This window comes from Engraulis encrasicolus, chromosome 17 (assembly GCF_034702125.1).
Source record: "Engraulis encrasicolus isolate BLACKSEA-1 chromosome 17, IST_EnEncr_1.0, whole genome shotgun sequence".
Taxonomy (NCBI): Eukaryota; Metazoa; Chordata; class Actinopteri; order Clupeiformes; family Engraulidae; genus Engraulis; species Engraulis encrasicolus.
The window spans coordinates 11831349-11847781 of record NC_085873.1 but is presented as its reverse complement, the minus strand read 5'-3'; the positions used below and the strand labels follow the sequence as shown (position 1 = coordinate 11847781).

At 43.7% G+C, this 16433-nt stretch overlaps 1 protein-coding gene across 1 annotated transcript; it reads right to left on the bottom strand.

The window, feature by feature from the left end:
* Positions 1-552: 552 nt before the first annotated feature.
* Positions 553-16133, bottom strand: star2 (steroidogenic acute regulatory protein 2). Its single transcript, XM_063221465.1, has 6 exons — positions 16005-16133; positions 15327-15485; positions 9687-9871; positions 7724-7817; positions 1436-1926; positions 553-832 (listed from the first exon to the last, which is right to left on the bottom strand). Exons 1-6 carry the CDS (start codon positions 16131-16133, stop codon positions 553-555), a joined length of 1338 nt encoding a protein of 445 aa, XP_063077535.1.
* Between the last annotated feature and the right edge of the window lie 300 nt (positions 16134-16433).

Genomic DNA, 16433 nt, shown 5'->3' with positions numbered 1-16433 from the left:
GTGCCACACACACTCACACACACACACACACACACACACACACACACACACACACACACACACACACACACACACACACACACACACACACACACACACACACACACACACACACTCACGCACGCATGCTGTGCACACGCACGCACGCACACACACTCACTCACTCTCGCACACACACTCACTCACTCTCACACACACACACACACACACGCGCGCGCGCGCGCACACGCACGCACGCACGCACGCACACACAGACTGACAGAGAGAGCTAGACAGGCAGGCAGTCACTCAAAGCCCTTTCACATGTGTTCAAAAATAGAAAATAGGTCAATGTATGATTTGGTGTGTTTTTCTGCATAATGGTGTGACACATTTTCCCATGTGGTCACTGTGCCCCATATTTATGTATGTATGTATGTATGTATGTATGTATGTATGTATGTATGTATGTATGTACAGTATGTATGAATGTACGTGTATGTATGCTGAGAGTCACCCCACATGCCCTTGCAATAATAGACAGCTGACTGGCATTTGGCTGGCTGGTTGGCATTAGAAAACGTGGGGCTCTCGACGACGTGGGGCACCATCGTCCCTGGAGAGAGTGGCACATCCCTCCCACAGGTGCCGCAATTTGTCATGGAGATGTTGCTGAAGGAGTATGGGGAGGAGGCAGAAGAGGAGTGACGGGATGCGGGAGACGACCTCCCACTGACGAGGCACCCCACGGGCGTTGCTGGCACGGGGAGGCATCGATGCCCGCCATATTAGGCACCATCCCTCCCACAGGCGCCGCAAGGGTTGGCACTCTCTTGGGAGACGTGCTGAGGCACTATTGGGAGGAAGGAGAAAAGGAGAAACAGGAAGAGGAGGGGAGGAGAGGAGAGGAGTGGTGTGCCACGATTGGGTCGCCATTATGTGATATGTATTAGGTAAGGGGGGGCGACTTTTCAGATGACTTTTGTCCCGTGATCGGCCAAGCTGTCAGCGGCCTTGAGTTGGAGTAAGTGGAGAATGATGGGGAGAGGTGGTGGATCAATTCTGTATTCACATGCCTAATGTAGGTGTGTGTGGCACACATAGAGATTTGTTTGGGGCTTGAGGAAGAGGAGGAGGAGGAAGAGGAGGAGGACTAAGAGCAGGATGAGGAAGAGGAGGAGGAGCAAGAGCAGCAGGAGGAGGAAGAGGAGGAGGACTAAGAGCAGGATGAGGAAGAGGAGGAGAAGGAAGAGCAGCAGGAGGAAGAGGCAGAGAGTCACATTCCTAATACAGGTGTGTGGAGTGTGAGGAAGAGCATGGGGAGCAAGAAGAGGAGCTTATGCCTAGTGTAGGGGTGTGTGGTAAACGTTGAGATGTGTTGTATGAAGAAGAGGAGAAGGAGAGTCACATGCCCAATGTCGGTGCGTGTGGCACACGTTGGGATGTTTTGGTGTACGAGAGTGATGAGGATGAGGAAGAAGATAGGCTTAGCCCACCACTAGGTTTGTGTGGCAAACGTGGAGACATGTTAAAGAATGAGGAGGAGGAGGAGGAGGAGGAGGAGGAGAAGAGGCTCATTGGGGCCGCATGAGGACACATGTAGGAGAAGGAGGCGCAAGAGGAGGAGAGGCGCACGCCACCAGCAGGTCTGTGTGGCACTCTTCCAGACATTCTGAAGGAGGAAGATAAGGAGGAGGAAGTGGAGGATGAAGATGATGATAATGGCACCCTGGGGATTCCATTAGAGGCGTTGTCGTCTCCTCCGAAGCGCCCCGTCGAGCCTCGCATCAGCCCCGGCATGGCACCGTTGCCGTCTCGGGGGACGTTGTCGCGGTGGCGCTCCCAGCGCGGATCGGAGGACTCGGCCAGGCGCCGACGCAGGTGCCGCGTGAAGTCCACCTGGGCCTGGGGCAGCGCCTGGTTGACCAGAGACGTTGGCAGCCAGCCCTGTGAAGAAGTGATAAAACATTTGAATAAATAAATAAACAAACAAATAGGTGAAATAGATAGATTTTTGGCAGCCATCCCTGCAAAGAAGCGAAGAAAAAAAAGACCAAATAAATAAGGAAAAACATAGATAGATTTCGGCAGATTTAGATTTTGGCAGTCAGCCCTGAGAAGTAACGAAAGAAAGAAAGAAAGAAAGAAAGAAAGAAAGAAAGAAAGAAAGAAAGGAAGAAAGAAAGAAAGAAAGAAAAAGAAAGATGCCAGAGGGGTCTAGCAGAAGGGGATATCACTAAAGGATGTAGGATGGATGACGTGGCTGAACTCCAAATGGATGACTGACAAGTGACAGGCCTGGCAGCCAGCCCTGCAAGGTAGCAATAATAATTAAACAAATAAGATATGCAACTTCGGAAAAAGGAGAATTGGAAGTGCTATAAGGATCTTGCTAGAAGTCAACAGCGTACCAACAGTACTGTAAAAAAGATAGAAAAACGGTACTGATTTCATGTTTTTACTTATTCAACACAAGAAAAAGACTGATTGCCGTGTTTCGAACTCGGCTTGACAGACTTCGTCAGGGTCTTTTTGCATTGAATGATCAAAAACATAAAATGGGAGCGTCACAGTTTTATCTTTTTCTTTTAATACATATTTATATTAAATAAGAAATAAATAAAGCACAGGGTGTGAGTGCCTTATTATCTTAATACTTTTTAAATCAATAAATAAAATATTTGGCGGGGGTGAACCCAGGTTATTGCTTTGTGTAGTAAAGAAAAGCCACACTATTGAATATGAATTCTGTTGTAGTTTCAAATGGATGAAGGGCAGGGGTCAAACCAAGGTTATTACTTTGAGTTGTGAATAGTTGTTTTCTTGAATATGAATTATAAAGTGGTTTATTAATTCATATTCACAGTTTTCAATTCTCAATGGTATATCACCTCAGAACAGTGGTATTTCAGGCAAGCAAGCAGAACATTGGGTATTTTGGACAAGCAAACAGAACATTGGCTATCTCTGAACAACAGTTACAGAGATAGAGAGAGAGAGAGAGAGAGAGAGAGAGAGAGAGAGAGAGAGAGAGAGAGAGAGAGAGAGAGAGAGAGAGAGAGAGAGAGAGAGAGAGAGGGTTGCAAACAGCGAGGGACATGCCAGACACAAAAGCGGTAAGATATGGTAATGCTCACAGAGATGCATATCTCAAAACCTCATCATGCAAAGATGAGATGAGAGGGCAGCAAACTTGCTTCTCCTTTTTTTGATTCAAATACCTGGGATTTTCTGATAGGCAGGAAGTTGATTCATGGGTGTATTTAGCAGTTTGGGGGCCCAATGCAAATTTAGCAAGGGGGCTCTTCCAAACCTCATTTTTAACAAGGAATAGGGATTGGGTCAGGTGGTCTGGGGCCCCCTGCAGTTCAGGGAAGTTGGAGGGCCCCAAGGCAGTTGCCCACCTTTGCCCCTATTGTAAAACCACCCCTGAGTGGATAAAAGGATGTACAAACTAAGTCTGCATTTTACCACTACCCAAAAAGACAGCTTCAACTAACTCCAAATGCGACAGCAAGGGTTCTTATGAAAACAGAAGTTTGACCACATTACTCCAACTTTGAGATTGCTGCATTGGCTTTGGTTTGGTTTCAGCGATATGCACCAACCAGGCCACTGGTCAACGGAGAAGAATCTGCTGGTAATTCCAAAAGTCAAAACAAAATGCGGAGAGGCAGCTTTTAGCTCCTACACTGCAAAGTTTTGGAACCAGCTTCCAGATGATGTAAAGAATGCACACCCTCTAGCAGCGTTTAATGTTGTAGTCTCCTCATTTAATTTTTTATCTTTAAGTGTAACTTGCAGGTTTAAATTTTAAGAACGTCAATACAATAATTTGAATGTGATATATGTCAAAAATGATTACATAAACAGTATTTTTCTTCTTTTAAACACAATTTAGAACTTGACGCTGATAGAGGGAGTCCCCACGTTCTACAGTGAAAATTCAAGACCTAAGCAGTGCAGAGAGCTGGCCAGATTCTAATAACACCTTTAGATCTATAATTTCAACAAGTTAGATGGCCTTAAACAGTGACGGTATCCACCAGATATCCCCTTGTGCAAACCATTTCATTAAAAAAAAAAAGGTGCTTGTGAACATTTCGTCCATGTCAATGCGCCGCAGCAGTGCCTGAGGGGGTGCCAGACAGTTTTTTGGGTGGCACTTCTTTAGGCTATAAAATAACATTGTTAACCTAATAAAATGTCTGATTGAAACTCTAAATATTATTTGTGCATATAGCATATCTAATTGTATATGTTTCAATATTTTTCCCTCATTGTGGAGATTGTCGGTCGCATCCAGAGTCGTGGGTTGGGTAGGAGGTCTAGCCAGAAGAATCACCCTCCCCATCACAGAGCCTCGGCTATTCATCGCACTGTCCCACTACAGAGCGTTTTTATTACCCCAAACCCCACATTTCCACATTTCGTTTGCACAGTATGTGAAGATTGGCAGTGATCCATGTCGTGTCAATTACAGTAGGCTATTACTGGACTTCTTTTGGAGTTTATTCCCCTGCATGCAGCAAACCTTTGACTTCATGGCGCTTCACTATAATTTAAAAATATAAATGCTTCCCAAGCATACAAGACACACTGGTTTTGGACTGCGCACAGCCACTTTACACAGATGCAGGCATCCTCTCTAAGGAACCCTTTCTCCGCGTGTGTGCTTGCCTATTCTCCTTATCGCTCCTGGAACAGCAATTTTCTTTGGCTCTAATTGTTTCCTTTCTTTTTACTTTGTTTCTTTTTTGTGAAGCACATTTAATTGCACCTCTTTATGAAACGCGCTATAGGCTACAAATAAACTTGCCTTGCCAAACATGTACAATAGTAGTCAATTATTTCCTCCCCTGCTATGTGCATACCACATACCATGCGACTTCCAAGAAATATCCAAAGTGGTACTGTAATGTGTGGGTGATTAATGGATGTTGTGCAGACATTGCAAGGACCTTGCATGGTGCCGTTAAGGAGTAATGATGCTAAATAAATCATCAGCCCCCATATTGTGCACGGTATCAGTATGGCCAGAGTTGTATAAAGTAGAAGTAGATGAACAGATGTAATTATAACACTAGTAGTGTGGTATTACATAGTTGACACCAAGTAGCGAAAGAAATGTATCATACCAGTAGTGTTGTGACTACATCTGTAACCCTAAAGCGACCGACTGGGGTCATTTATGACCCCGGGCACATATTTTCATACACCATTTCTGCAATTTTCATCAGAAACACTTGTCCTTCTAGGAGTTTGTCAATACATATGTTGTGCATGTTGTGAATGATTTTTGTGAGATTTGGACAGTCTATATGGGATTTATAATCAAAACGCCTCTGGGGTCATTTATGACCCCGAGAGGATCCATGTGATACTCAACATTATAATGTCCATTGTTGTTGTAATTTTCAAACTCTGGTTTTTGTATGTTGTGTCTTGGGGCAGACCATGGTCAGTAGACCTCAAATTTTCACAATATAAACATTTATAGTATTAAAATATAATATATTATATAAATAAATAGGGCACCCCTGCGATAGCCAACGAAGCATATTGTGAGGGCACCCAGGTAGCATTTCCTCTGTTATTGCTCCATATTTGTTGATATCATGGCACAGTGGTCCTAGACACATGATGAGAATATGAAAAGGAAGTCATCCTGATGAACAAAGAGGGAGGAAACAAGTCATCAGTGTATAAATCAATGGCGTTTTTTTTAATTTTCCTTATTATATGGCTATGCAAAGGTTGAAGCATCAGTTGAATAATTTCTTTGCTCTAATACATATGGAAGACACCTTTACACAGCTACAATGTCCAGAAAAAGCTTCAAAGAAATTTTTAGTGTGCATAAGGTTATATGTTTGAGACATGGTTTTGTCTATGTAAATTACCATATTCTCTGATCTTGTGATTTCATGAACCCAGAAATGTTGAGTACCCTAAAGATTTATTGCAGAAATATCATCTATGGGCCTAATGCATAGAATTTAGCTTGGTTTCCCAAAGTTTCACCTTGAGCAATTTCCATAATTAGCATAAATATACTGTATTATTATGGTAAGACTACTACAAGTGAATAGGCTAAAAAATGTAAAAGATAGATATCACCATGAAACTTTCTCAGTTGATTACTGATGATGAGAGAAGAAAAAAATGTATTGGATGTTTTTTGTATTTTGATGTTTACATATACAAATGAGGGCATACATCATATTTAGCATATACGTATGTAAGTTTGACTAATTTTTAGCAAAACAATAAAATGTTAAAATTCTCATTTTTTTGCTTTAGATGTGGGACAAGTTGTAACAAGATGTAAATAAATTTGAATGAACCTCAAAAAATAATTTATATAGTGGTATTTCTATATAAACTCCTTGGGGTCATAAATGACCCTGCTTGGTCAGATTAGTCGCAAAAACAGGCCGGCAACGGCTTGACAGTGGCATACCCCTTTAAGAGTACCTCTACTTCTACTTCATACAACTTTGAGTATGGCACAGGTAGGGACTAGGTGGAGCTAAAGCACCTACCTCCCTTTCCCCCTTTGTAGAAAGAGTGCCCTTTTTGAACATCTTTTTTAGTTTTTCTGTCACAATGTACTGTGGCCCATGTTGACATTATCATCTACAAATACTTGACGATCAAAAGCGTGTGACAATAACGCTCCAATATAATATATGGCCTCTAGTGAGGCAGCTAGAATCTCCACATGCTTTCCCGCCCGCCTGACAAAGTTGGAAAAGGAGTCCATCCCCATCCAGCCTCGATATATGCTCATTTGAAAGGCCGTTTGTACACCATTCCACCAGTCCGAATCACTGAAAACTACCATATTGCTTCACTTCACTACATGACAACACAGAGTCATTGGTCATACATTTCAGTATGGTCATTGCTAATCTAGCAACTGTGTTTAATTTGAATGGGTGCAAGCTCAAATTGACTGCAAGCAGCCTGCCTGTGGCAGTTCTGCACTGGTCATGGAGGCTTAAAGATCACCAGTCATCCGGATGGGTTACGTTGAAAGTGATGAACTGAAGTCTTGCGGACTGAAACCCTGTGACAAGTGCATGACTTGGTATGTTAGATGGCCGACTTTCAATATGGCCGCCAAGGCTCTCTGGCCTTGAGTTTCACCTATTATCATTCAGTCCTGTCCCGTAAAGTTGTAATTAGGCTGAGGATTCAGTTCTGGGTCCTGAGAGTAAAAAGACCTGTCACCATTTCCTTCCAAAGCAGGTGACTTCAATCAGTAGCTGGTCTAATGTATTGAGCTCTCAAAACAATCAGCTGATTCAAAACGGGTCACGATATTTGTGACAGGGTTTTTACTTTCTGAACCTGTGATTGACACCTCTTTAGTTTGGTATCAGTAAGAAAGCGTTCAATGAGAAACGTGTATTTGCTTTTTTCCCTTACCTTGACATCCGTATTAGTCACAAAGCGTTCATTGACAGACACGTTTTGGCTTTTCTTATTTATATCTGTATTAGTCCGGAAGCGCTCATTGACAGACAAGTTTACGCTTTTCTTTCTAACCTTGACATCCGTATTAGTCAGAAAGCGTTCATTGACAGACATATTTATGCTTTTCTTCCTTACCTTGACATCCGTATTAGTAAGAAAGCGTTCATTGACAGACACATTTTTTGCGTTTCTTCCTTACTTTGACATCCGTATTAGTCAGGAAGCGTTCATTGACAGACACGTGTTTTAATTTCTTCCTTACCTTGACATCCATGTTGAGAAGCCAAATCATACGACTCTTCCGGGTGTCATTGTCACTGGGCTCTAGAATAATGCATGTCGGCCCATCCTCAGCCCTATGTAAAAGCCAAGCAAAAGAGGAAATCAAATGTGAGATAAGGTGTGTGTGTGTGTGTGCGTGCGTGCGTGCGTGCGTTAAATCCATTAGATATAATTACAAATTGTCTCCATATTTGACTGACATTAAAAACAATAAACAAAGACAACTATTATCTAAATACAGACTAAGTGACCATTCTCTAGCAATTGAAAAAGACACCGCCAAACTTGGCTTGCACGGGAAGATCGTTTGCAAACATAGTAATTCTGCAGCAGTACGGTAGGCTAAAGGGCAAAGCCCATTTTCTGTTAGTCTCTTATTTGGTAAAATAAGATCATCTTATTTTCCCAAATTCGAAACAGCCTGCCCTGGATTCTTTCAATTCTTTCAGTTTCTTTTTATTATTATTTTAAATACAATTTATTATTATTATTATTATTATTATTATTATTATTATTATTATTACTGTTGTTGTTGTTATTTTGTATGCCCACGGCTACGAATACAGACGCTAAAGCGTCAGAAGTGACAAAAATGCCGTGCATGGCTGCGATATCTATATAAGATCTGTCCATACAAGATATACTCACTCTACTTCGTGATCTATCAGCACCAACGCATCCAATGACCTGTCAGCTGGACTCACCCAACCTTTTTTAATCAAAAAGCCAATCTAATTTTATTAGAAAGGCGATCCTGCCTGCCTGTTGCCTGTCCTCCTGCTTCCAGTCTCTTAACACATCTTCCTTTCTCATCTCTCTCTCTCTCTCTCTCTCTCTCTCTCTCTCTCTCTCTCTCTCTCTCTCTCTCTCTCCCTCTCTGTTTCCCCCCTTATCCCACTTCTCAGTATCTCCTTCTTTCATCTGATCCACCTCTCCCCTACTACGATATACCACTTAGGCTATAGCATTCTCTCTCTCTGAGTGAGTGTGTGTGTGTGTGCGCGTGCGTGCGTGTTTGCGTGCATGCGTGTGAGTGACATATTGACTTCCTGTTTTGGTTTGCAAGATTTACTGTAGGCGCTTTATAGAAGTGCCACCTTAATCCTACGCACAAGCAGTGATGATGGGCTTCTGGAGATCAATACTAAAACTCAGTCTCAACAGTGTATCTCTCAGCGGAAATGAGGGTTACAGTGAAAGTACAAGACATAGAGTAGACTATGTTTACATCAGACTCATGACAGCGCGATCCATCAAACAGTATGCTCCCAATACGATATCCCTACGAGATCTATCACACAGTATGCTCCCAATGCGATATCCTTACGAGATCCATCATCACATCCAGTCAGCTGTGAACTGGACTCAATCATAATTCCCCGGGAAATATAGCCGGCTTTAAAATTTTATTAAGAAGGAGATGCTTGCCCGCCTGCCTGCAGGCCTGCTTCCCTTCATCCCTGCGCGCCTGCCTGACTGCCTCCCTCCCTGCTGGCCTGTTGCCTGTTCCCCAGCTTCCAATCTCACCAAAGCTCTCCAAACCTCACCTCACCTCATATCTCCCTTTCTTTCTTTTTCTCTTTCTCTCTCTCTCTCTCTCTCTCTCTCTCTCTCTCTCTCTCTCTCTCTCTCTCTCTCTCTCTCTCTCTCTCCATCTCATCCTTCCACTCTGCAGGCACCTCCTCTTCCTCTTCAGCAAATCTATTATTCTCTGTGTGTGGCCAAATATTTGCTAAACGTCGGGGGGCTGGATGAAGTTGGGTAAGTGCGAATGGTGTGTGAATGGGGGGAGGGGGTATTGTGTATGTGCGTGTGTGTGTGTGTGTGTGTGTGTGTGCGTGCTTGCGTGCGTGTGCGTGCGTGTGCGTGCTTGTGTGTGCGTGCGTGCGTGCGTGCACGTACTTGCATGTGTGTTTGTCTGTGTGAATTGAAAGCAAACTCACCTGACGAACCCTCTCTGTGGAGGCATGGAGTCCATCAAGGTGGGCGCTCCGGACAGGTATACGCGCTCGTCCTCTCGGCTGCAGTAGCGGACGCTCAGGAAGTCCCGCTGACCAATCAGGTTGCCCGCCGTCTCTGCGGAGACCTCGTGAGTCACCATGGTGTCCGTGTCGATCTGCCGCAGGATCTGCCGGTGACAAGAGAGACTATGAGCAAAGGACCAGGTCTGTGTGTGTGTGTGTGCGTGTGTGTGCGTGTGTGTGTGTGCGTGCGTGCGTGCGTGTGTGTTTGTGTGTTTGCTCTCCTCTCCACTCCTCTCCTATCTCTTCCTTTCTTGTCCTCCTCTCCTCTCCTCTCCTCTTTTCTTTTCTCTTCTATTCTATTTTTACCTCTCTTCTCCTCTCCTCTCCTCTCCTCTCCTCTCCTCTCTTCTCCTCTCCTCTCCTCTCCTCTCCTCTCCTCTCTCCTAATCTCCCTGTCAATCCTCTCCTCTCCTCTCCTCTCCTCTCCTCTCCCCTTCCCTTTCAACCCTCTCCTCTCTCCATCTTCTCTCCTGCTGTGTTCAAGCAGATTTAATCAGAGCCCTGGAGCCTCCCCATCACGGTTTTGTTGGAACACATCAAGGAGACCAGCTGCAGCACTGCTCACTTTGATACCACTTACTATGTGGCTTCACACCTCCATCTTACATGTAACAACACTTTGATGCCACTGGTGGCTGTGTGGCTCCCACATGATGTGACGTCCATTTGCTATAGGTCCAAGGGAGGGTGGACAAAGACAATTCTCTTCCATTTCTGACTTTGATGAAAGCAACGCTAAGGTGAGCGGACACACTGGTGACATGGCTAAGGCTAAAACTGCTTGTGGTAGGACGTAAAAGGAGACATCCAGCAGCACAAACAATATAACTGACACCAATGCCCCGAAGGGCTTTGGCTCCCACACACCCAACTTAATGTCACTTTGATGCCACTTGTGCTGTGTTGCTGCCACACATCCAATTTAATGCCCGCTACATGCCAACTGCCTCTGTTGTACTGCTGTTGTACACTCTGATGGCGATGGTGGTGGGGGAATAAGATCAAGTCACTTCAATTCTGACTTCGATGTAAGCAACGTGAAGGTGGTCACACTGGTGATATGGCCATAAGACGATGAGGAGACATCAAGCAGCAGCACTACTGCGCCCTTTGATGCCACCACGCGTGCTGTGACTCCCACGCTCCCCGCCTCTGCTCTACTGTACCCACTTTGATGGCAGTAGGGGTGCAGTGTTGCCAGATGTGTCTGATCAAATCCTGCACAAAAGGTTCTCAAAAAACGCAAAAATGCGCTAAATTTCGCCCGATTTCAACAAATTGCATTGATTTCCATGGGCATAAAACTGCAGAAAAACCGTTAAAAATCCAATTTTTCCCATATTTACCCGCAGACGTCATCCTAAGCAGCCCAATTCGGCAGGTAACCGCCCAATCTGGCAACACTGTAGGGGTGGACCGAGACAAATATCTTTCTGTTGAAAGCAAGCTGGTCGACTTCAAAGGAGACTGGGCCAAGAATGACTGGAGCACACAGTTGCTGTTATTTATTGTGGTGCAAGCATGACTAACGTTTCGACGCAGTGCGTCTTCATCAGAGTCCTCCTGTTACAGTAATTCCCAGTCTCCTTTGAAGTGGACCAACTTGCTTTCAACTGAATACAGTCCCAGACTGTGAGCACCAAAAAGGCTAGATTGCAAGTGACTTCCTTTCATAAGTATCTTTCTATTTTGACATCGATGAAAACAATGTTATGGCCTGTGTTCAGGGGTGCCGACAGGAAGGACAAAGGGGAGAGTTGTCCCGGGCCCAGTGAGAGAGGGGGCCCAGAATTGGGTCCTCATTACATTGCATGTATTATGCTGGGGGGCCCTATCAGACGACTTTGTCCTGGGCCCTGCCAAAGCTGTCAGCAGCCCTGCTTGGGTTCATGTGGAGATGTCCATTAGCAGCACTGCTTGCTTTGATGCCGCGTGTGTGTTCTGTGACTCGACACGTCCCATCTTACAGGGACACTTAATAGCCTGACATCTTTAGGATACCATCTGTGAATCCCCTAAAACCGACACGATTTTGAATACATTTTCAATTTTCCACATTCAGATTGACAGGGCCCCCATGTGCTCCAATCATCTGATCTTATGTGTTGACTGTTACTGAGGTGGCACTAATGGTGATCATCTAGCCTTGTAAGTCAAACCATTGCTGTCCATGGAATGAATGTTTTTGGCTTGCACCATTTAAACGCAGTTCCATACCGTAGGCACACGTCACACCCAGGCTACAACCTTTGAACTGCTGCCATCTGGTAGCAGATACAGATATACTGTATGCAAATAAGGACAAATAGACTTATTAACTGTTTTTATCCAGCAGCCATCATTGCCCTTAATTCTGCTACTTAAGACTAAGAGTAGTTTTCATTAGCCTGGCGAGAGCGACTGTTGACTCCATCAAACAGTCTGGCCAAAGTCAAGAGGAAGCTGTCTCCGTGGAGGGTGGAAGATGATCTGCCATTTAAATTCATTGGAGTTCCGAATTCAAATTGAAACCCATATTGTGCTTTATTAGCATGACTGTTACGATGTAGCGTCGCAATAGCATACAAATAACTAAAACAAACGTGTGAATATACCAATCAGCAACAGACTTCGCGGGTGAGTTCTGTGTCATCACTCTTAACTGGTTGCTGATTGGCTAAACACTGAGAGAACCAAGCTGGAGGCTTTTGCCAGACGATGTGCGGAGTCAAATTCTTTGGGTGGAGTACATGGAATGGCGTCGCCAGGCTAAGTTTTCATATCAACTTTAAAAAAATATATTTTCAATTATTTTTGTTTAATATTTTTTTGCCTCAATCAACAAGGGATGCACAATTAATTTGTTGGTGCCATGCTGAGGGAGTTATATGTGGAACAGACAGATCTGGCGGACAGACAGACGTTTCTTGAATTATTAGATAAGATTATGAAAATTGTGGAGGGTTTACTGCAATGCATTTACCGCAGTTTGACTTAGTTACATGCACCTCTGCCTCTGTTTGCCAAACTAATTAAACTTCCCCTGCACGCACAGTACAATCTCGCAGTGTTAATTCAAAACTTAGAGAGTAGGCTACAACCAACTAGGCTAGAATAGTGTTATATTTCACTCCCTCAGTGTAGAATCAGAACTGCAGCACATCAGCAACTGCACAGCTCATTGTCAGCACCGCTCATATCTATGTGATTGTGCTTAGCACAGCCATGACTGTGAAAATCCATACCGTAAATCTTTTCTTTTTTAAAACCTATTTGGGATTTTTTTTACCTACACTGTAACAAATAACTGTTAATTTAGGGCAATTCTGCAACAGCATTCTACTGTTTTTCGAAAAAACAGACAACTACTGTGAAAATACTACTTTGAGTCACATATTGAGCATAAACAGTAAGTACTGCACAATAGCAGCATTCGCCGTTGTGGAAACTAGAGATGCACCGGATCCTGATTTTTAGGATACCGGATCCACTGCTTAAGATCCTGCCGGATACGGAACCGGATACCGGATCCTACGAAAGGGTTGAAACACATAGCCTACTCACACATGTGGGCCCTTTTTTATCACGTTGGCTCAAACTATTTTGACTGAAAAGCCTCGGCTACCGGATCCTGGATCCTGGAACCGGATCCGGATCCTGTGAAAAACCCTATTATCCTGCCGGATCCGGAACCGGATTTTGGACCCTGTACATCTCTAGTGGAAACAACCAAGTTATTTTAGGCAGCACCATTGAAACCCATTCATCCTCCACTTGTCCGTGATCACCATCAAGCTTCAATACCACCTGAAGAACTTAAGTAATTCTCACTGGTTAAAGATTCTCTGATACTATCAAGCATGATGAAACTATTTCTAAAGAAACTACAATACTTAAAAAGTGCTTGATGCAGCAAAGTATGAGTAGCACGTGCATTTTGATAGTGATGAAAGTGTGAATGGCTGAAACATTTTAAGAACTTGTAACACTTGCAACAAGCAGTCCCATCTAAACCAATCTGCTAATCAGTGCCTGGCCTCACCTGAGTACTAAGGGCTGTTATGCCATTATTCAATTACGACCTTCACCTGCCAAATCCCTGATGACTCTGGTCACATGGTACCCTTGCACCTGTATAAAAATCTGGACTATCAACACTTCAGTTGCTTGCCTGCCTGCTGGCTGGCCTGCATGGCACAGCATAGCACTTGCTTGCCTACAAGCTTGCTTACAGGCTTGCATACTTTCCTCTTTGTGAAAGCTTGCTTTGTGGCACTTGCTGTGTGTAGCATAATTTGTCACATCGCTGCATATAATGTGCCTGCTGCAAGTTAGGCATTGCTTTGAGAGCTAGCTTGCAGTGCTGCTTTTTTGCTGTGCTACTTGGTGCAAATTACGTTTTTACAGACTGACCAATGACATTTTCATCATTGGCTCATCAAGAGCTGATACATTAAAAAGCCCCCCTCACACACTCCCACAGTCATTGTAACATAGCACTGCGTAGGCCTGCACTGAAATTGTATTCATGCCCTTCATATTCAAAGGACCACCGCAAACTAGCATCTCCATATAGCATAGTGGCGGCATGGTATCATGCTCAAGTCACTTCAGTCATGGTGACCGATGGGACGGTGGGGCGGTAACATGGCCAGGGTATGGGTGGGAGGGAAGTTGCCATGGCTATATTCATGAATGGAACTATGACCCAGTAATTGCCTGCTATCTCACAGTACATCTTCAACTTTTTAACTGTAGTGTACCTATACTACTGTATAAATATTGTAGAGCACTTTCAGTTTAACAATACTAATACTGTGAACGTTCTGTAGAGTACTGTTATTTAACAGTTCAATTGCTGCTGAAAAAATGTTATATACTGTGATACATTAAACAGCAATGAGCTGTATTTGATTTTTGGTGTGAAATATCAGTAGAATTACAGGTAAATATAATTGCCAGTAACTGCCGTTATTTTGCAGGGAAATTTTCTTAGAGTGTACCCCATTCCCCCATTTTTCATCCCCAGCCCTTTCTCCAGTATGTTTACTCTATAAATGAAGGAGGAATATCAGAGCATTGCAGGCGTGGATGTTTAAATTTGAACTTTGAACTTCATGAAATGTATTCATAAAGGTTAATGAATCATTTATTTTAGATTTAAAACTTCCATGTCTGAGTCCATCCGGTGATCCTCCTTCTTCACAAGAACCGAGTCCTTCTCAGATTGTGAGGTACAAGAACACAGAGGAGATCATATTTTTTGTCCCCATCCCCATTTTTTAAAATTATGCCCAGCCCTAGCTCCAGCGCATGTGTGTTCCACTCTCACTTTGATTCAGCCAATGCTGGGGTTAGTATCCTCCACCCTGACCAACTAAAATTCTTTACTGTAATATGCTGCTAATATGGTTCATTATTTTTATTACTAATTTATTATTATTTTTAAGTTATTATTTTTTATTTTCATTAGGCCTTTTATTTTAGTCATATTCTTAATTTTGTGATCAACTTTTTTTTTTAGTGATTTTCTTTATCGCCAGCCCTAGTTGCAACACATCCATCCTCATCTGGACTTACTCTGATTCCGCTGATGCTGGGGTTCCATGCGTTCATGTCCTCCACCCGGGCAAACAGGATGTCATGCAGCTCCTCAGGACTAGCCTCAAGCTCCGCCTCCATCCGGAACACTTTCTTCGCCCCCGGCAACACCTTGCTGTAAACAACCACGCCATCGTCCTGGAGACCAACATAACCCATGGCACATGGCACAGAGACAGCTCTCAGGGAGATAACAATAATGACGTGTCAGTCAGCCAGGCTATTCATTCCTTCATTCATTCCTTCCTTCATTCATTCATTCATTCATTCATTCATTCATTCATTCATTCATTCATTCATTCATTCATTCATTCAACCATGCATTCATTCATTCACTTATTCAAGCTGGAGGGATTTGTATTCATGTTAAGATACAGATAAGGGTTAGTGCAGACAACCCTGCAGAGACATCCACCTCTTATGCATTAATATGGCAGAAGAAGCACATTTATTATTATGAAAATTAGTTGCATTATTAGTACAGGACTGTATACCTTGTGGCAGCAGCAGCAGCAGCAGCAGCAGTTCTAGTAGTATATTTACTTTAGCAGTTTTTTAGTCTAGTTTAGTTTCAGTAGTAGTACTGTAGTAGTAGTAGTAGTATAGTAGTAGTAGTAGTAGGCCCCTAGTAGTGTGAATAGTAGTAGTAGTAAGCACCTGTGCAATCTCGGTCCTCCATCCTCGTGGGTCGTCTAGGATGGCGAGTGCCGTGTGCAAAGCCTCCCTGCCCTGCTGCACCAGTGTCAGCTCCTCCTGGCCCAGACTATCAGCTGGCCTACACTGCATCTCTACACACACACACAGCCGCACACGCACACACACACACACACACACATGCACACACACACACACACACACACACACACACACACACACACACACACACACACACACACACACACACACACACACACACACACACGCACAAACACACACACAGACAGCAGGGAAGTCAGGTGAGAAAATTAAAGCGTGACTGGCTGACAGATCGATTGATCGATTGATTCATTCATTTCTGCTTGATGTGGAAAAGAACATGTCACAGCTCTGTGACAGACCACCAAATGATAGAAAAAAGTCCTATTT